Source organism: Perissodus microlepis, chromosome 14 (assembly GCF_051167445.1).
Source record: "Perissodus microlepis isolate ML-2025 ecotype Zambia chromosome 14, ASM5116744v1, whole genome shotgun sequence".
NCBI lineage: Eukaryota > Metazoa > Chordata > Actinopteri > Cichliformes > Cichlidae > Perissodus > Perissodus microlepis.
This window is the reverse complement of record NC_140474.1, coordinates 23,883,144-23,902,803: the sequence shown is the minus strand read 5'-3', so window position 1 is coordinate 23,902,803 and position 19,660 is coordinate 23,883,144. Positions and strand designations below refer to the sequence as shown.

Sequence of the window (19,660 nt, the reverse complement as noted above, 5' to 3'; positions counted from 1 at the left end):
CTGGCCAACCCACCTTAGTGAGATACTCCCTCATGACCTGGATGAAGTACGGCATGGAGAAGTCCATGATGTTGTGTCGCCAGGCAGTCTCCAGTACTACGTCGGGCCGCAGCAGGTCGTAGCAGGTGAATAGGCAGGCAGCAAAACACTCTTTCTTGTCTTCCTTCAAGAACCAAGCCAGGAGCTCTTCTGCCAGCTCAGTGTCTTTGGACTCTGATGCGTACTGCATGGCATCCTGCAGAAAAAAAAGCCGGGTCAACAAACTGACACACCTAATCGTTTGTTTCCACGCTCAAATGTAAAATTTATATTTACATTGCTTTTAGGAACGTGCTTTTTATCTGCAACTCATTTGTTAATTTTGTACCCACGCACCTTGTAGAGCTTGTCCTTCTTGCAGAGCTCGACACTCTGTTTCCAGCGGTTGTTGCCTTTAAAAAGATAGGCTGCGATCCTCCTGAATTCAATCAGCTCGTGCTTCTCCAGGCTCTGGGCGAGCGAGATGTTGTCGAAGTTGTCGTAAGCGTCGATGGAAGTGCGCAGCGCCTGAGTAACACGAGAAACAATTGTGAGATTAGGCTGAGAAAGCAAGATGCGGAACAACTGCAACATTTTAAATGTGTGCTTAATGGAATTAACAATAACAAAGAGTTTCTCTTGTAATCAAACATCAGAGCACAGCACATGAAACCATACCGCATAGTCTTCTTCATTGATGAAGAGGTTGTTAAGTGCTTCATTCACCGACTTGTTGTTGTGATTCTGGACAGACCTTAGGTAAGGCTTAACCAGAGGCAGCTGTTTCACCTGAACAGACAGAAATGTTTATCATTTTTCAGTCTGGCAAAAGTCTTGATCTTTTGATTTGAACCAAAGAAACAGTCAAAGAAAATCATACTGACCTTGCTGAAGAAGTTGACAGCACGTGTGTGATCCAGTCTTGGAGAGAGGACAATAAGGAGGTCATTCAGCAGCAGTGGTTTAAACTCGAGATAAAACTGGACGGCCTTGTAGTACAGCTCAACGTTAGCCACCTATGACAAACATAATCAAGTTAAACAAGTTTTTTTGGAAAAAAAAAAAAAGGGCAGCTCTGTGCTGTATTCCTGTCAAGAGAAGTAATTGTTAGCACTACCATATGCTTTTAAATTATGTTTTGTACCTTAGTGACAATGTCTTTGAACTGGCTTTCCTTCCAGGCATCAGCTGGGTGATTCATCATAGTGATGATGGCATTGTCATATTCCTCATACTTGTCATAGAGGAACACAAGTTCTCCCCAGAGGTGGGCCTGCTCAGCTGCCCTGAGAACCTGACACACAAACAGACATCAAGTCAAATTTAACAATTTAATAATTAAAAACGAATGCGGGTTTATGGACGTTACTGAAGATGTCAAAGTTGTAGATGCTGTTCCTCTGAGGAGTTTATTTACTTTACTTCTTTTTAAATCCTAATTCTTTAGATATGGTTTTGTTAAAATGTTTAAAACAATCACATTATACTGAACTGCAGTCGCAGTCTGTGTATTGTGATGCATTTCGTCAGATTCCTGCCAAAATCTGCTTGGCTGTAAAGCTCATACTAAATCTGTTTCTCACACCCACCTTTGGAATGTTAACACGGGACCAGAAGAGCTCCAGGTGTTCCCTCATCTTCTGGGGTTTGAATTTGGAGTAGAGGATAGCCAGCTCAGTGAACATGCCCATGTGAGCACGCTCCAACCCAAGGGCAGCCTCTAGCATGGTGATCAGCTCCTCGAAGTAACCACGGTCCTGGAGGATACAGACAGACTTAGTGACACAACTATAACCCTTAATCTCGCTCCCGTACACAATCTGGGAAGTTCTTTTGAGGCCCTTGAATCATCATAAACAAAACTCAAGTCTGTAGATACAGTGTGCTGAGGCGCAGGAAAACAATATACCATCTGTAAGCTGGAGAAAACTGGAAACCCTGCTATCCTCAGGCTTATATGACTGTTGACTGTTATTTATGCCAGAAAGTGATAGTATACATGCTCACCTACTTATCATTCATTGAAAGACCATGGTGTTTGGCCAACAGGTACCCCACATACCTGGTAGTAGTTGATGAGCTCCTCCAGTTCATCAGCGTGGACAACAATATGCAGGCCACACATCTGGGCAAGACGGAACTCCTTCCCATCTACACAAGCAAAACACACCTGACAGCAGAGGAAAAAACAAAAAACAGCTGTTAAAATTAGTCAGTCGAGTGAGTTTGTGTTTTGAACATAAGGCTTGAACTTGATCTCACTCTTTATACTTTCACAAATGAAACTGATCTCCTTCACCTCCTTCCAGGTACGGGTGCTGTTAGCCTTGCGGGCTCCGTCCACAGCTGCCTGGTATTCTCCCAGGTGAACCAGAGTTGAGGCCAGACGGCCAAAGTTTGACACGTTATTGTAAAGCAGTTTGGCTGCCTCGTACATCTTGTCGTCATAGCATCGATCACCCACCTAATGGAAGATGAACAAATTAAGTTAGACCAGCGAAGCAGCTGTAATTGTAAACAGGGGGTAAAGAATTAACTGGGAACTGCTGTATGTACAACTGTGTGTGTGTGTGTGTGTGTGTGTGTGTGTGTGTGTGTGTGTGTGTGTGTGTGTGTGTGTGTGTGTGTGTCCCAGGACCTACTTGCTGAATGTGAGCATTATTGGGTCCGTTGATGAACTCTTCCAGCTCGGCCAAGCGGTTGGTCTTGGCCAGGGCGAAGATCAACTCTGTCTCAACATATGACTCGCGGGCTTTCTTTCGAGCCATCTGCAGGAACTTCACCAGGTCCTCCCAGTTTCCTGCACACAAAAATTAACTACCATAAGCATCATGGACACACTTATCTACTGCATATTTAACATTACGCCATTTAAGTATCTTGATTAAATAAAACAATAAGGTAAGTGATACAGATCTTAGATCTTAGTTTTAAAAAACTGAAAGAGATCATCTTACCGCTTTGGGCTGCAGCTTGTCCCACCTCCATGTAGGCCGAGGGATCATCAGCCTTAATGTAAGAGTCGATGGCTTCTTTCACCAGGCCCTTCTGAAGCTGCGCCTTTGCCAGCTGACTCCAAACTGGGGGCTCATTGCAGCGCTCAGCGAATTCATAAGCTCTGTCCAGGTTGCCGATGTGTTCGATCAGGACCTGGACAGCAGCAAACATTCAGATCGCTGAATATCAAAATGAACGGCAAAACTCTGAGGGCTGTTAGCACGCTCTGAATTAAGACAAAAACAAGGTGTTTAAAAACTTTAAACAAGTTGTAGTTAATAACGAAAGAGCGCACCTGCACAGCAGAAGTGTTGACATCAAATTTTCTAAATATAGCAAAGGCCTCCTCAAACAGCTCATTGCTGATGGCAATGTTTGCGATGTCTGGGGCGTCGTAGTTGTCCAGACGGTTAATGTACTCCATGACGCGTGTCCGATCAGCTTTAATGGCAGTCAGAATGAGGAGATTCTGAAGGTTTCTGAAATCAACAAGATACGAGCTTTTCACTAAATGCATTATTGAATATATCGAATGCTTTGCAAGCTCAGTGTTCGTCACTGGAACAACAACTATGAGCAGGGGACTCAGTGATGTCTAAATCTTGGATATGCAGGGTTAAATAAAAGAAGAACAACATTACATACAGGTAAGACTCTTACCTGTGTTCACTAAAGACAGAATTATCCAGCACAATCTTTTCCAGAAGCTCGATGAGCTCGTTAGGAAGGTCAGCGGTCATGAAGGCCTTGACTGTGACAGACACCTCCTCTGGATCCTGGGTCTCTGATAAGGCTGTCTGGACGACCTGCAGCAGAGACCGACGACAAACATGATGCATAACAGCTGATGATTGGTTTACAGTATGCAAGCTAACGAAGCGTTACAGCCTGGGAACTTTTAACAATACACTAGTTTAAGTGGCATGATTTAGTATCAGTGATAGTAAAAAGTCACACCTGGTCAATGAGTGGTCTTCTGTAATGGTTGGTCTCCAACAGCACACTTGCCCACAGCTCTGGGTTCTTGCGGCGTACAAGGTAGCGGGACAGACTCTTGAACAGTGAGTTCTCATTGCACACCTGAAGCAGAACGAAAATATTTGAAATAAAAGGCCAATAAAAACCTCGTATTGCTAACGAGCCGGAATTTCGCCTTCCAGTTAAAATGACTTGTTTTTAAACTCACGTGAATGAGTTCCTGGTCACACTGTCCTCTTTCATAAGCCACGCAGGCCAGGTGGGGGTCTCTCTTTTCACAGTACTTGCCCACCACGCGGCTATCATAGTAGGGGTTCTCCCTCAAGAAACGCTCGGGGTTGTTGTTGCTGTCGATGTAGATCTTGGCCAAAGCGTTGTGGGTTGCAGGCTCCTCACAACCTTCATGTATACGAGCCTCCAACCAAGGCAGCAACAACTTCAAGCTGGAGAAGGAGGCACAGTAAACGTGTCACAAGCTTTGACAGAATATCATGAAGGGAAAGGACCAGTTTAACACATGGGTCGAGTTAGACCGCTGAGCGAGCGATTCCTCTTTTGCGGTGCACTTTTAACAGTTCTTTCGGTTCTCACCGATTTCTTTTCTCCACTTCAGCGACCAGTTCATCTGTGGAGAACTGTCCTCTCACCACCATGATCAGGTTCTTAATTACATCTTCGGCACAGTCCACATCCAACAATCCACCAATGACTACTGGCAGACGGCTCGGGTTCACCTGGAATAAATGACAACAGAATTATGACACGTTTCCATCAAGGTAAAAGCAAATGCACAACCACAGAGGTAGACCAATACCGAGAGAGAATAAACGAGTAAAAGGATGGAGTTTTATTAATGTACCTTCTGCACATAGATCTCAATGTATTTCTGTAGGCTGTTGCGGTACAGGTACAGGACCAGATCGTGGACGAAATCAAAGCGGTCACACACGATGATTAATGGCAGCTGGTCGGTAAGCTTGGCTTCCTGGAAAAAACACAATAAAACGTTGACAGACAGAAAAATCACAGGTTTATTTTGCAGATAACTGTTTTCTGCATGGACCTTGAGGAAGTTCTTCACACGTTCGGGGTCGTAGCAATTGCTTTCTCTGCAGATTCTCTCCACCTCTTTGATTTGGCCTGTTTTGCACGCAGCCTGAATGTATTTGAAGTGAACTTCAGGATCCTGGCTGAAGTTCACAATTGAGCCCAAGAAATAGAACAAACCTTCAAAGCAAAAAAACTCAGAATTAGCAAAAGTAGTAAAACAAAAGACACGTTGGGTTTTGTTTTTTTGCACTTTCCCCACTAACCCTCAAAACTCTTGAATGACTCAAACAGTTCGGTGAGGGATTGAGTAGTGAGCTGCTCGTGGTACTTGGAGGCGACCTGCACGCAGATCTGCAGGTTCTGCCGGATGTTGGCAGATAACATGGCCCTCAGACACTCCAAGGAATCCTCCACAGACAGGGAGCCAAAGAAATTCACCAACCACTGAAGAGATAAATAGAAAATCATCAGCGACACAAAGACAATCACCGCAAACCACAACAGCAATTTTATATTCTCGATCTGTGTCGTACCTCTGGGTTGAGAAGGTGTGTATGCACCACTGCTCGTTTAATATCATACAAGTCAGTGTAATGCTCCAGCGCCCTCTGCAGGAGGCCTGCTTTCTCACACAGTTGCGCCACGTGAGCGCGATCATAGTGGGTGAACATCTGGTTACCCAGAATGGCATCTGCAACCTGCAACAAATGGCACACAGACAGGCCCTGTCACACACAGACACTCAAATCTAAACATGTCTGTAAACAGCAAAAGATTTGATCTGTTGTGAAAGAAGTTGGGGAAAGAAAGCTAGAGCGCCATTTTAGTTTAGGTGAGACCTACTGGTCACTGGTAAATGAAATAATCTGGCCTGTCTGGACTTGATGTATCTACATGTTTATGTACCTGTGGTGCATGGACCAAATTCATTTCCAGCAGGCGCGTCTGCAGTGGTCCCTCCATGGGTCTGTTGTTCTTCAGGGCATCTAGTAGGAAGGACGTGCACTGCTGGATCAGGTTGTACTCCATGAATACGTCAACAATCTGGAAAATTAAATAACAGAGAAACCGCAGAAGTTAAACTCTCAAAATCTTGGTCATGTTGCTACACATCGCAGAGGTGTGGGGTATTTTTGCGATCATGTGCTCAGCTACAACTGTGAGAATAACTACGATTCAGGTCATAGTCATAGTATCTTTTAGCCACGTTACCCCCAAAAAATCTTTATTTTTACCTGTGTAATGTCAGCAAGTGGCTCTTCATCCTGAACCAGCATCTGAGAGAACTGAAGACCTTGCTCTGGACTGATCCGCATTACGTTCCTTAGCAAAAAGATCCAGTCTGGAGTGTAGCCCACCTACAAGGATGACAGACATGTAAGGATGTATGAGATGCTCCCCATCTGTGATGTAGGTGTATTAAAAAACAAAACACTGTGAACCATATTACAGCCCAAGATATTTTATTTACCAAGTCAGTCATCACAAACCTTCTTGGCATAGAGAACAATCTTCTGGAATTGGCCAGTCTCTGCAAAGCACTGAATGACCTTATTGGGAACATTGGCTCTGAGGTAGACGCTGAGGGCGAGAGTTGGATCTACAGACTTCACCAAGTCTCCGAGCTCCTCAGAACATTCCAGCTGTAAACACAAACAGAAGGGTTAGAAACTATAACAGTGATCTGCCATGGTACAGTGGAAAAAACAAAAACAAAAAAAGGGAATCTGGGTTTCACTGGCCTATATGATCTTCTGCTTTATACTAAATTATTTATGTGATTCAGTGAGTCAGAGTAGCACTCTGATTTTACATTGTCTCAGTTTTTTTTTTTACTCTATGATATGATAGATGAACTTGAGATATAAATATTTAAACTTAAGATAAAGACTGTCCACTTTAAAACCAACCACTAAACACATACCTTATCCTCTTTTAGCCATTTCTCCAGTAGCTGCTTTCGGCCCTGCTGAAGGACAGGCCTGCAGAGCTCCAGAGACTCAAACTTATTAAGTTGGCCTTGATCCAGCAAGATGCCAAAGTACTGAAGCAAGGGAGACGTCTGGCCTGGTTGGGCGGGAACACTTTGGAACCTACGGATGGTGTCTGGTGTTCGCAGGATACCCTGGAGAGGTAGGATGGAAACTTCTTAGCCCATTGAAAATACAAAAAGGTAAAATACGTGAAAAAGAAATAAAAGCAGCGCGCAGGCTGTACTCCCTTTAAACAATTTTGGAAGCAATATCTAAACTTGTTTTTACAAATTCTCTTTGGTTTTCATAGTTATATAAGCTACTGAAATCTTAGACTCACAGTCTCAGTGCACAGAAGCACAATGGCAGTACCTTGGGTGCATTCGCTGCCACCTTGGCAGCCTCTGAGTAATTTCCTGCTGCAAAGAGGGTGTTGAACTTGCGAGCAAACAGCTCCTCAGCACCAGCGAGGTTGTTGCGTACAGCCATTCGGAGCGCAAGGTCTGGGTTCTGGAGCACATTGGTGATGTATGGAATGATGTTTTCCTCCTCCACGCATACCGACAACACCTGGAAAATAAAATGTGCATATAAACGCATGTGTAATTGGTAACACCCAACTTCCTTTACAGTTAGTTAGAAGCTGTTCATACTTTTTAAACAGCTGTTGTCTTTGCTAGCTATTTAACACTGATATTTGTGCTGTGGCGTATGCTAGCTGTACTGGTGGTAACTGCCCGCCTGACAGAATTAGAACTGAACCGTGACAAAACACATTCACTGTGACTTTTAAAGGCGTTTAAATGTTACTGACTGCCACTAATGACAGGGGACCTGTATTCACTGCACTGTTCTTGCTGTTCTAATCACATGATGCAAAAATGTATACAAAGACAACAATTATTCATTCACAATCAATTCTCTCTCATTTAGGGAAAACACCACGGCACTCAATAGTTTGTAAAGCCTTAACTATTTCTAAAACTAATAATGGTACACTTACAAAATTAAGCTGGCACATAACATGATGGGAAATCCTACAGCTGGAGGCTGAGAAAAGTAAAGACACATGGAGGTGACGCGAACAGCGATGCTCCAAAAAAAACCTTCAGACCAAGAAAGGAGCTGTGTTTGGTGTTTTGGATGCTGGACTCCTTTTGCTTAATATCCCTTCACACTCCTTTATCACAAGGGGGTCATCTGATATTAAGGGTCCCCTCTAGTTATTATTGTAAGCATCGTTACCTTACAATAGTGTTCCCCAACCCCCTGGCCATGGACCGGTACCGGTCCGTGAGTCGTTTGGTACCGGTCCATGAGTTGTTAGGTTGAGGCTCGGGTGTGAAATTTATGGTTATCATTGACTTGGTTTCCCTGGGTCTTTTCCCGTGTTGTAGTTGTGTCTTATTTTGAAAGAAATATTTACTCGTTACCATAGCGACCAGAGAGCATTAAAAGGCAGAGAGGAGGACGTTACTGTCAATGTTGTTGGTGCATTTCAGGAGTACGCTGCTAATAAAGTTACACAATTACACAGTGAATTCGCGTTTATTATTATATTTGCAAGATACCACAGTTTTTGTCTTGGTCGTATCATTTTATTTTGTTGTTTATCCACGACACCTTAAAGGCCGGTCCGTGAAAATATTGTCTGACATTAAACTGGTCCGTGGCGCAAAAAAGATTGGGGACCGCTGAATTATAACAACAATCACCTTGAGGTGATTGTTGTTGTGATTTGCGTTATATAAATAAAACTGAGTTGAAATTCATCTTCTTCAACTTTCAGTGAAGCAGGGCTCAGGGAGCTAGGTGAGGCTGAGATGATGTATTACTCTGGCCTAACAGGTGTTATTCCTGGTGACAGATTAACTGTAACATGCCACATGTTGACTTTGTTTTTAAAACACCGGGAACAAAAAGTGCCATTATATTTAAGCTAAAAGCATAACAGGCAGCGTTATTTATGTTTCGTTTTCCTTTCATTAGGATCACATTAAACTGTCTTTATATTCTGTAAACTCCTGAAAGACTAATGAACCTATATAAAAGATTCACATCATACATTCAAAAGAATCTAAATAATAAATACTATGATGCTGCAAAACTGGCAGAATATTTTTTTAAAAAGTTCTTGGTTCATGTCAAACTGTATCCAGCTACAACACCTTCCAACAAAAGTCCACCAAAATGTAAATGCAGTTTGGTGTACAGTGATATGAAGACACAAAAGGGGACAGGCACATATTCTACTCCATACAGGTAAGTACAAAATGCCTGAACGACACTAAACTGAGAATAACTGCTGGCAAACCTGGGTTTGAAATTAAGTTCACTGTAAAAATCGGAGTTAAAAGAACTGCATTATGAGACCTGCACTTGTCACGTTTCTGAATTACATGCAGGGATTACCCCAAGCTGTCGTGTACAGTGTTACACACACAGTTGCACATGAAATGTGTGTGCGTGTGTGTAGCACACTGGCCTGTGTACAGCAGACCCGCAGGTGAGAGCCAAGAGCAATAACAGGATTAGACTGCGTAGTCTGCCTGGCCGAGCTGAGGCCACCTGCTGTTAGTGTCACATGCTGCCTGACACTGAAGATGCTGCCACTGCCTGATATTTTCAGAGATTTCCTCAGTCAAGGTCACACCCAAGGCTCCACGCTGACATACCAGGGCCAACACACCACAGGGAAAGTAGTCCACTACACATGTGTGCAGACTGGTTTAAAAATATACATCAGGTTTGGAAAATATCTTTAAGCAATTTTCAAAAACAATATGTAGTCACAAATATTAAAATAAAATTGTAATCTGATAAGAAATATATTAAAATCTATCTGTCACATATTTAAAACATCTACCAAAAACATTATTCAACTAATTTTGCATCCAAAATTAAACACAGCTCAACCTGTTCACTTGCACAAAGGCCCAGATGAAATATCTATACTAAGCTTGGCTCTGTGCTCCACTGGAAATTAATAAGCAGCTCATTCATCATTGCATTCTAGACTTGCTACTGCAAAATATACTCCACAAGTGTACATTTGAGTACCTGTCCTTTCCTGTTCACTCCAATGATTCCAGCAGTAGGTTCATGGGGGGCAGTGACAAAAATGGTCTCTCCGCTGATTCTGTTCATGTAGATACAGGTTCCAGTTTCCAAGTCATATAGGTGGATGTAGCCATATTTGGTGATGAGAAAGACTACATCTTGCTTGGAACTGATCTAGATGTACAGAAAGGGGAAGGGAGGTATAACATGTATAGATAGGAAGACTCTTTAGCAGGATACCAAACGAAATACTAAATAAACAAAGCCTCAGATTAAAGAAGAGGGAGGTTTTGTACCTGCATGGCCACAGGGAAGTCATTCTGGGCTTCTGGAGGAAAGAAAACATCCACAGCTTTCTTTGGAAACGGCTGGTTCCCAGTTGGTGGAGTCCCCACTTCAATAATATGGAGCTAGGGGAGAAAAAAAGTAATTAAAACAAAAAGAAGACAAAGCAAGACCCCAAATGCCTTTTTCTAATCCATATTAATTTCCACTAAAATTACTTCATCCCGATCTTTTTATTTTGTAGCTACGAGGCTTTGAGCTTCTCTTAATAAGTATGAATCTTACTTTTCCTCCCGCCTGTCCCCGCACGGCAAAGCAGAACAGAGTCGATTCCTCGGTGTTGCCTTCCATCTTGAACTGTGCAAATCCAGCAGCATGTCCTTCAATAGGCTGAGAGACCTTTCTGTCCACCGAGTACAACTGCATGGCTCCAACAACACGGTTTTGCTGAGGAGGAGAGAACGCCCACAAGTCAGACTAAAGTCTGTGATTGGGTTTTTTTTGTTTGTTTTTTCTGCTATAAATTCTGCTATATCATAAACTTACCCTGCAATGACGAATACAAATGTAATGCATTTCACACACACTGACATCATTTTAATATTTTGTCTGAAATATTATTTTGATTGTAATATTACGAAGCTAAAGCAAACTGTGCTAATTCACCTGTGCAGAAATGCCAATGAGCAGCAACCACTTCTGTTTGGCATCAGTGCGGTAGTTGATGATCTGGCAGCCTGCCAGGCTGGAGTGACGGTCGAATACTTTGATTGGCTGAGAGTCACCCTCCATGCTCCAATGGTAGACCGCGTTGTCTGTGACCAGGGCGACAGTGTTGAGGGAGATCCACTTCCAGAAGGTCACATCATCCGTCATCGTGTGAGCCTTCATCTTGCTCTTCATCTCAATGTTAAAGATCTGCAGGGTCTTTGCAGCTGAAAATATTTAGAGCTGAGGTTAACACGTTAGCCGTGCTGGGACGCTGCTAGCCCACCCCCTCCAAAATATTTAGATTGTAACATTTAAAACAAGGAAGAAAGAAAGAAAACTTGAATCGGTCTACTGACTAAAGCTACGGCACACAACCCACAGCAGAGTGTGGGAGGAAATCAATTGGGCATACCTCTTCCAATTGTGGGGGAAATGCAGGTAATCGGGGAGGGTTTTGGGTTTTTTTGTTTTTTGTGTGTGTAACACCGACAGACCATACAAAAAGCCAGTACCAGTGTCAACAAAAAAGGGGCAAGACCAACAAAAGGGCAACCACTTAAAATGTTGGATCTGCATTCAGTAACATCTGATGCAATAAACTGTTTGTGTGATACGTGTTCAGCTGCGTCTAACTATACAACCCTCTTGTGATAATATGAAATCATTCGCCAATTAATTACTCTTCTTTTTATTAGAGAAACTCAGACTGTGCTTAGCACTGCATCAAAGAAATACAGCTCCCACATTCATTTCAGTGAGGTTGGCACAGCAAGAGGTAGCCAAGATTGCAAAGAAACTAAATGAGGTGTGCCACACTGTTGGCTAAATATCCATAGAAACAAACAGATTAATTTGCAGTGGCAATGGAGGATTGGAATAACCCAATCCCTTATCATAAAAAGCTTTAAACTCACAGATCTATCAGTCAGATTGGATTGGTCTTCTTCCAATTAGACTAGAACCAGTGTATAGGCCTGTTGGCAAGAAAACTGATACCCAAATTTTTCTTCTATTCCCTTGAAACTCGTACTGACCCCCAAATTTCATTATCAGTTACTCTTATTAGCATTCTGATGCAGTTGCAGGTGGTTGCATTTTTTAATGCAGTACTGGAGCTTGATTGGAAATAGCACCAATTAGTGCTGGGCGATATGACGATATATATCGTGTGGACGATAGAAAAGTGTCTATCGTGCCATTTGTCTTCTATCCTTTCGAACCTAATTTTATAAATTATTACATAAAATATATCATTAACCCTTTAAAACTGGAGGAGGCACACTCTGTTTTGCCTAACTATTTTTAAATCCCTGTAGAACTGGAAACACGTAAGCTAGCGCAATAATTGTTCTTGCATATGAAACCGGAGTTGTACTTACATCTTATGCCATTAGCTTGTCCTAGGTCACGGTTTCCTTCCACATATAGCTTTGCAAAAATTGCATAAAAAGCATTTGCAGCAACAAAAACATAATATTCCAGAAACACACTTTGCCGATCCGATCAGTTGTTCATAACACTTCCTACGTTGGAATATGTCAGCGCGAACTATTGCATCCCGGCCATTACCTGCCCGAAACCGGAAGTTTCGCGGAAAATGTAGTTCTTTACCTTCAGGGCCTTATAAGCCTTTGCTGGTGTTCATGTTTGACTTTATGCTTTTCTGTATCATTTCTGGGATGCTTAGATCTCAAATTACACTGTTGTAAATAGTTTATTTTGATGCACATGCTGGGTTTTTTTGGCAAATTTGCATTATAATATTTATTTTTCATTTTTCCTGCAGTATATAAAAATTTGTGTATCTCAAAAATAAAACTATGAAGACACTAAAAATGAATTTCTTGTGGTTGGAAACTATTTTGTGCAACTTTTTTGTATTTACAGTTTTAAAGGGATAAGCCTCTTAAATTTCTCTAACTAGAAATATATGTAAAAAAAACAAAAACAATTTTCAATTTTTTTTGTAGCTTATTGCACTTTTTTGCAATTTATGTAGTTACTATGGACTTAATGCATACATATTATTACAATTTGGGCTATAACGGTTGTATTGATGTATAGCAACTTGAAATTCTCCCACAAATGACACTACAGCATGTAAAAATATAAAAATAAGCTCTGGCGGACTTGGTTCTATGGTAGGTCTTAAAGCAGGGGTGTCGAACTCCAGGCCGGTGTCCTGCAGGTTTTAGATCTCACCCTGGGTCAACACACCTGAATCAAATGATTAGTTCATTACCAGGCCTCAGGAGAACTTCAAAACATGTTGAGGAGGTCATTTAGCGATTTAAATCAGCTGTGTTGGATCAAGGACACATCTAAAACCTGCAGGACACTGGCCCTCGAGGCCTGGAGTTTGACACCTGTGTCTTAAAGGGTTAAATAGCCTGTGGCAAATAAATTAGTGTTGTCTTCTCACTATACATGCTCTTAACTTTATGCAAGAGAAAATGAAGTGTAAAAATTGATATTTTTCACAAAGAAACTCCATCTTGTGGTTTTGCGACATGGTGCTGCTTTGCGTGCACCCGGATTTGCGACATGCTTTACGGTAACTCAATACGATGGACGTGCGACAGGTTGCAGTTTCATGCCTGGACATGCAACAGGCAGAGACAGCTACACAGGCAGCCCAAGAAGAAGCACTTTTACCGAAAAGAGGGAGTACGTCTGTGATTTGGTTACATTTTGGGTTCAACAGCACCAACATGGAGCAGAAGATGCCCATTTGCAAGCTATGCTATAAAACTATTCCTGCACTCAGTGGCAACACAACAAATCTCTTCTATCACCTACAGAAGGTCTACGAAAAAGAATACTCAAGAATGCAGAAAATCCGAGCTAAACCAACTTGTGGAACGACGGGAGCAATTTGGGAAAATTGCTGTATCTTCAGCTATACCACCTGAAGATACAGCAGTCTTTCGCACAAGGCACGCCGTATGAAAAAACTTCCCAGCGACATAAACAAATCACAGGAGCCATCTCACGTTACATTTATAAAGGCATCGCCCCTGTTTATGTAGTTGAGAAGGACAGCTTTCATGACCTCGTCAAAGTTCTTGATCTGAGTTACGTTATGCCTGGTCGTAAGCACTTCAGTAAAGTCGAGTTGCCTCGCTTATATGATGCATGCCGGGCCAAAGTAGAGAAGGATGTTTGCAGTGTCGTGCATTATGCCTTGACGACTGACATATGGACAAGCAAAGATACGCACCCCAACATGAGTGTAACCATCCATTTCATTAACAAAGACTGGACCCTTTAAGCTCGCTGTTTACAGACTGCGCACTTTCCAGATGACCACAGGTCAGGTGGTATATCGTGATATATATCGTTATCGTGATATAAAACAATTCATATCGTGATAAATATTTTTTCCATATCGCCCAGCTCTAGCACCAATACTATGGTGTCTTTGCTTCTCAGATGGCTCAACAGTGACCTTTCATGCAGTTTTGGTTCAGTATTTCAATTCTTCAATCTAAACCAGATCAGTTAGGAACTACTGCCTACCTACTAGTATGACATGGTCCACAGTGCATGCTCAAAATGACCTGTGTTGAGCTTTCCACCCACACAACCTACTAAAGAAATCAAACTCCTGTCATGTTGTCATAGGTCTTAGGGGATTCAAGCTTAAATTTAATCCCAAAATAAGGGATGCGGTTTGGGTCTGAATGCAGATTAGTAAGACCACAGAGCACAAAAACAGATGAGATGATGAGAAGGATGCTGGACAGATGCACTCACAGCCATTCTGTTCATTTCCTCCAGTTCAGTCGCACTGGAGGAAAGACACTTCAATTCTTATAGGTATAAGCTCTAGTCTCAATCTGGCCCAAACCAAATAAACCACATGTTTCACTGGTAACAAAGTGCATGACTGACAGTATAGTGGCATTTCTGAACAGTTTTTGGTAATACTGTGGGTATAGTGCACAATAAAATAAACTGCCTGCATAACTACAATGCAAGATATAAAGTGCAAAATTATTAGTCTAGAATATATAAAATATAAATGTGTGCCCAAACCCTAAATAATTAACACATATATATGACTAATCCTGTGGTTTAATAAAAATTACAATTAGTCGCTATTTAAAACAGAGTAACACCACACACTGAAAGTGTGAAAACGTGAACAGTTATTGAAAACCTGTCATGAATGTCAGTATCTGCAAGGTGACAATGAAGCAATGAGCATTTGATGTTAATATCTGCGTTATCCCAGAGGCAAGTCAGTCAAAATTGCACCTGCACACTGAGCAGCACATTTTTGTGATATATGAGGCTGGCATCACAGTCCAGTTGTTTTAAGCATTCTCTGTTTTTCCTACACTCACCAAAAAAACAAAAGAAAACCCTTAAGCCTGAAGCCTGACCTTAAAATGGGAAAATCTCATTAACCATTCTGTTATCCTTGTGTGATTGCCACGGTATCCTTTTTGACAGTTTCACATTTTTAATACGACCATATCATTTTGTTTTCTGCATGTTTTTTCCCCTTTTACTACACACACGTTCCACTTTATTACGAACTTTCTTCCAAGGCATCTCAATTTTTCCAGATAACCACCTGACTTTCCGTATATTACGGTGACTGTTAGTCACAGAAAATCTTGATTTAGTTTAGACAACTTTCTGACTCAGATGTTCAGCAGCTATGTGGATGCCTTCAGGTTGTGAATGACAATTTAAAAATAACTCAGGAACTGTATTACTGAAGGCTTTTATTGTTGCTGTGTAATGAAGACGTAGACAGATTTACATGTGTTTTCACCACAATGTCAGTGCATTAATTCGACTATATGACCAACACAGGCACACACTCTGGTTATCAAATAATAACAAAATATGGGGAGGATAACGTCTAATTTATTACTTTTCCAATGCAAATGTATAACCCATAGGTTTTTATATTTTTTTTAATTTGTCATCAACTCCAGTACAGTACGAAAATAAGGTACAGTGTTTAGAAATGGTCAACTGTGATATAAAATATATTTCCGGTGTAGCTTATGGAAAAAACACGTGAACACAGAAAACAAAAGAAAAAAAAAAAAAAAAAAAAGATATGGTCCTTTAAGCTACTGTCTTAATTTTGTTGTGCTCGCCTACTGTTATTACTGTAAATCCAGACATTCGTTTAAATTACTTTCATTACTGTGCAAACATTTCAAGACAGTGCATACAGGATCACTCTGACAACTCATGATACATAAAATTCAACTCACCGTCTGCAAACATAAGAAAGCAGTAAGAAATGAAAAAGAGCAAAAACAAGCAAAATAGACAAAGGATTCATGACAGCATGACAATTTGCTAGTGCTACTGCTTCGTGAACTAAAACAGCAAATTCTAAATGTAGCACAATTACATTTCTACGTACACACACACTATTTAGCTACTAGTCGTTTTCAACAAACAGAAATGGGGTGATCTACATATGAACATCAAAATGAAAAGCAGACTGTGACGGCTACATAACTGACAACACAATTTTTATTTTTATTTATTTTTTTTTTTTACACAAATGGACCAGTGTACTTTTTACAAAAACAAAACAAAAATATCAAGATAGCAAGGTACAAACCAATTTTAGCTGCTTAATTTTTAGTCCATGTGCTTTGAAATCCTAGCACACTTACTACGTGATAAAAGCGCAACGGTGGATTTAAGATGGGGGCTTACCTTTAAGGGCAATAACTTTGCTGGCAGGGTTCATGATGGCGCTGTCGGCAGAGATGGGGCGACGGATGGGGTTGTTGGGATCAGCCAAATCAATGATGACAACCTGAGCCTGTTCACCAACCTTCTCTCGTACACAGATGAACTTGTCAGATTCCATTGTAAGCGTGCTAAATCCAATGTTGGCTGGGTTGATCCCCAAGTTCTGGAGCTGGCATATGAAGAGAAGACCTGTTTTAATGGCAGCCATTGGCACACAGTACAATATCGAAGACAAAATTTCCTTTGGCAGGATTTTTCCTTAACCAAAAAGGTTCTGAACTTTCACCGAAGCAATATCACCAATATGTGATACTCAATCATAAAATATATTTTTCCAATGTCCAGAAATAACATAAAATTGTACAGACCTCTGTTAAAGAAGCTAACACATATTACTATAATTATATAGTAGCTAGCAGGGCTTCCTAACACAAAGGCTCACTCTAAGGCCCAGTTTGTTTACTTATATAAGCAAATATGATCATATCTACTAATAGCTTTCATCTATGTTTATGCTGGATACATTTCAAAGACACTTTGATAAAATACTTAACATTTATGACAAAGCGGTTGGTAATATTCTAGAGTTTGATATTATGTATGCAGATGATCTTGTGGTCATAGTGCTAGTAGTGCTGATCTCCAGCAGCTCATTCACATATGTTCTGCCAATGCTGTAGAACATAACATTACATACAATCCCCGTAAGTGACCTGTAATGATTTGCAGAACTGAGGAGGACAAAGATTTCCAGAGTTGAAACTTGATAACAATCTTACTGTCGGTAGTAAGGTCGAATATCTTGCTCATCTTATTACAGATCAAATGACAGGTAATGATAATATCTGTAGGAAATGTTGACTGATGTATTCACAAGTGAATTTCCTCTTATGCAAATGTATGTACAAAGGAAAGGAAAGTGAGTTCACGAAAACCTAATGTAGCTTAAAAAGATGCTATGATGTTATTATTGAAGAGACAGAGACGACTCAAGCAAGGTGTTTATAATTACTCGTTTCAGTACATTGAAAGCTTTATTAAAATTATTGTGAATTAATTTATCTGCAGGCTCAATGCTTCTGAGAATGTGGGCTTAACACACTGATAACATGGAACCGTATGTTATCTGTCTTTATTGTTCACACACTGGTATAGTTATGGGAAGTTGAATTGCGTGGGTTTGTTTTTATCTCTTTGTGTTTTTTGATATGTTTTGTTTATATGGAATACGTATCTGAGATAAACAAAGACTGAAAAAAAAATAATTAAAAAAATAAATAAATCACAAATTATGCAACCCAGTATCACAGCAAAACGTGTAACAGACACGTTGGTCTACCGTGTTCATTTCACGCATTGCCCGTCCAAAACGTGAAATGGACACGCATGCAGAAATTGCATTACCAGCAGGGGGAGATAATATTGTAGTAATGCAACAAGGGCAGTGACCACAGGGCAAATTGTTTGTTTATATATATTTTTTGGCCCAGAAATTCATAGCTGGTGCATCTCTAGTACATTCTTCACTGTAAAAAGCAAATGATGTCAAGTATGCTTATTTCAATTGTGCCTTAAGTTAACAAAAAAAGTTTAGCTTGGCGAAAGGTCATCCAAGGGTCACAGTATAAACAAAATCTCCACAGGGGTTCAAGCTTTGATTTATGGTTGGGAATCCTGGGTATATCCAATACAGCCAGAAGCTGGGATGTACCAGATGACTGACTGATATGAATGTGGACAGCAGAGCAAAATCGTATTCTTTTGGCAGACTGAATGGACCACCTGGTTCACTTCAGATAACGCGATGAATGGGTTACATTTCAGTCAGAAAAACCCGAAAGAATAACCCGACTCTCCCTTCAGCAGTAAAAATGGCCTGTCGTGACATAACGTTTCTCTATGACGTGAAGCAGCTCGGAGTCTAGTCAGACTGCAACTGACCACGGTTTCACGGCTCATAACTTAAATGGGCACATGACAATAACATAAAGCATGCTTTAAACAGTTCATGTTATGCAGGTCAGCGACTGGAATGTCTCGCCTCACAAGGTCCAAACGTTAATTCGATATTGAAATAACGCTGAACCGACCAAAACGTGGCCGTGCATCAGTCATACGCTACAACCCAATAAATAGTCACTCAAGGTCAGAAAAGGTGATTGTCGTTAACTAGTTTAGCCTCCTGGCCGCGAGTGACAGCATCAGTACAATGAATGAGGAGCTAGCCTGAGAGGCTAGTTATTAGCTGCTGGCTAAACGGGGGATGGGAGGTCATTCATTTGCTGCGGTTATTGACGTTTAACGCTAGCTGAACTAGCAAGCTGTCAAAACGACCGTTAAGCCAGAAAATGAAGGGATCAAAGAGAATGTAAGGAAACGATATAGCTACTAGATTCGACCACTTTACCTGCAGGTGCTCCTGGAAGCGGATAGGCAGGATTTGAGCCATGGTTGTTTCCTTGAGCTTCTCCGGAGTCCTGAAATTCTGGTCGTACAGCTAGCTAGGCAGCAGCAGCAGCACCGCGCTAGCTACGACCTCCTCACTGAATGTGTAGGTCGGAGCCAGTCGGTGAAAACGATAGCACGGTTTTAAAATAAGCAAGATGCTGTGGGTAATCGTGTTTCCAAAGTGAGATATCAGTGGAAAAATGTTAAATACGTCCCCCCTCCTGTGTATGCTTTCTGCACTGCATCGATGGATAGCAGTGGCTATGGCTGATCTTCTGTCCAAAATCCGCAATGGCGGCGGAAACGGCTCACAGCCTTCCCAGTCCGGAAGCATCTAGGGATCTCTGGAAGGGCACTGGCTCTGGCCCTGAACGTATGGACAAGAAGTTCACCCCAATTTAACT

At 41.3% G+C, this 19,660-nt stretch overlaps 1 protein-coding gene across 4 annotated transcripts in view; it reads right to left on the bottom strand.

Annotated features, from left to right (window-relative positions):
- The window catches only part of LOC146373979 (clathrin heavy chain 1-like), a 27,204-nt gene extending 7,597 nt beyond the window's left edge, over positions 1 to 19,607 (bottom strand). For 3 of the 4 annotated variants that reach the window (XR_014802258.1, XM_084951427.1, XM_084951429.1), the window contains exons 1-30: positions 19,216 to 19,607; positions 16,770 to 16,977; positions 11,028 to 11,296; positions 10,647 to 10,808; positions 10,373 to 10,486; positions 10,077 to 10,250; positions 7,389 to 7,586; positions 6,968 to 7,168; positions 6,534 to 6,686; positions 6,279 to 6,401; positions 5,950 to 6,087; positions 5,577 to 5,741; positions 5,307 to 5,487; positions 5,057 to 5,220; positions 4,853 to 4,978; positions 4,585 to 4,727; positions 4,202 to 4,436; positions 3,973 to 4,095; positions 3,676 to 3,821; positions 3,311 to 3,494; positions 2,976 to 3,168; positions 2,661 to 2,818; positions 2,318 to 2,482; positions 2,081 to 2,188; positions 1,608 to 1,775; positions 1,163 to 1,312; positions 903 to 1,034; positions 697 to 807; positions 376 to 546; positions 14 to 235 (exon numbers count right to left, since the gene is read on the bottom strand). Coding sequence is in view for 3 of the 4 variants with exons in the window: in XM_084951427.1 (XP_084807553.1) it covers positions 14 to 235; positions 376 to 546; positions 697 to 807; positions 903 to 1,034; positions 1,163 to 1,312; positions 1,608 to 1,775; positions 2,081 to 2,188; positions 2,318 to 2,482; positions 2,661 to 2,818; positions 2,976 to 3,168; positions 3,311 to 3,494; positions 3,676 to 3,821; positions 3,973 to 4,095; positions 4,202 to 4,436; positions 4,585 to 4,727; positions 4,853 to 4,978; positions 5,057 to 5,220; positions 5,307 to 5,487; positions 5,577 to 5,741; positions 5,950 to 6,087; positions 6,279 to 6,401; positions 6,534 to 6,686; positions 6,968 to 7,168; positions 7,389 to 7,586; positions 10,077 to 10,250; positions 10,373 to 10,486; positions 10,647 to 10,808; positions 11,028 to 11,296; positions 16,770 to 16,977; positions 19,216 to 19,257 (4,827 nt within the window). In the remaining variant the exon portion in view is untranslated. The remainder of the gene's footprint in view (positions 1 to 13; positions 236 to 375; positions 547 to 696; positions 808 to 902; positions 1,035 to 1,162; positions 1,313 to 1,607; positions 1,776 to 2,080; positions 2,189 to 2,317; positions 2,483 to 2,660; positions 2,819 to 2,975; positions 3,169 to 3,310; positions 3,495 to 3,675; positions 3,822 to 3,972; positions 4,096 to 4,201; positions 4,437 to 4,584; positions 4,728 to 4,852; positions 4,979 to 5,056; positions 5,221 to 5,306; positions 5,488 to 5,576; positions 5,742 to 5,949; positions 6,088 to 6,278; positions 6,402 to 6,533; positions 6,687 to 6,967; positions 7,169 to 7,388; positions 7,587 to 10,076; positions 10,251 to 10,372; positions 10,487 to 10,646; positions 10,809 to 11,027; positions 11,297 to 16,769; positions 16,978 to 19,215) is intronic. The other variant, XM_084951428.1, reaches the window with a different exon arrangement.
- Between the last annotated feature and the right edge of the window lie 53 nt (positions 19,608 to 19,660).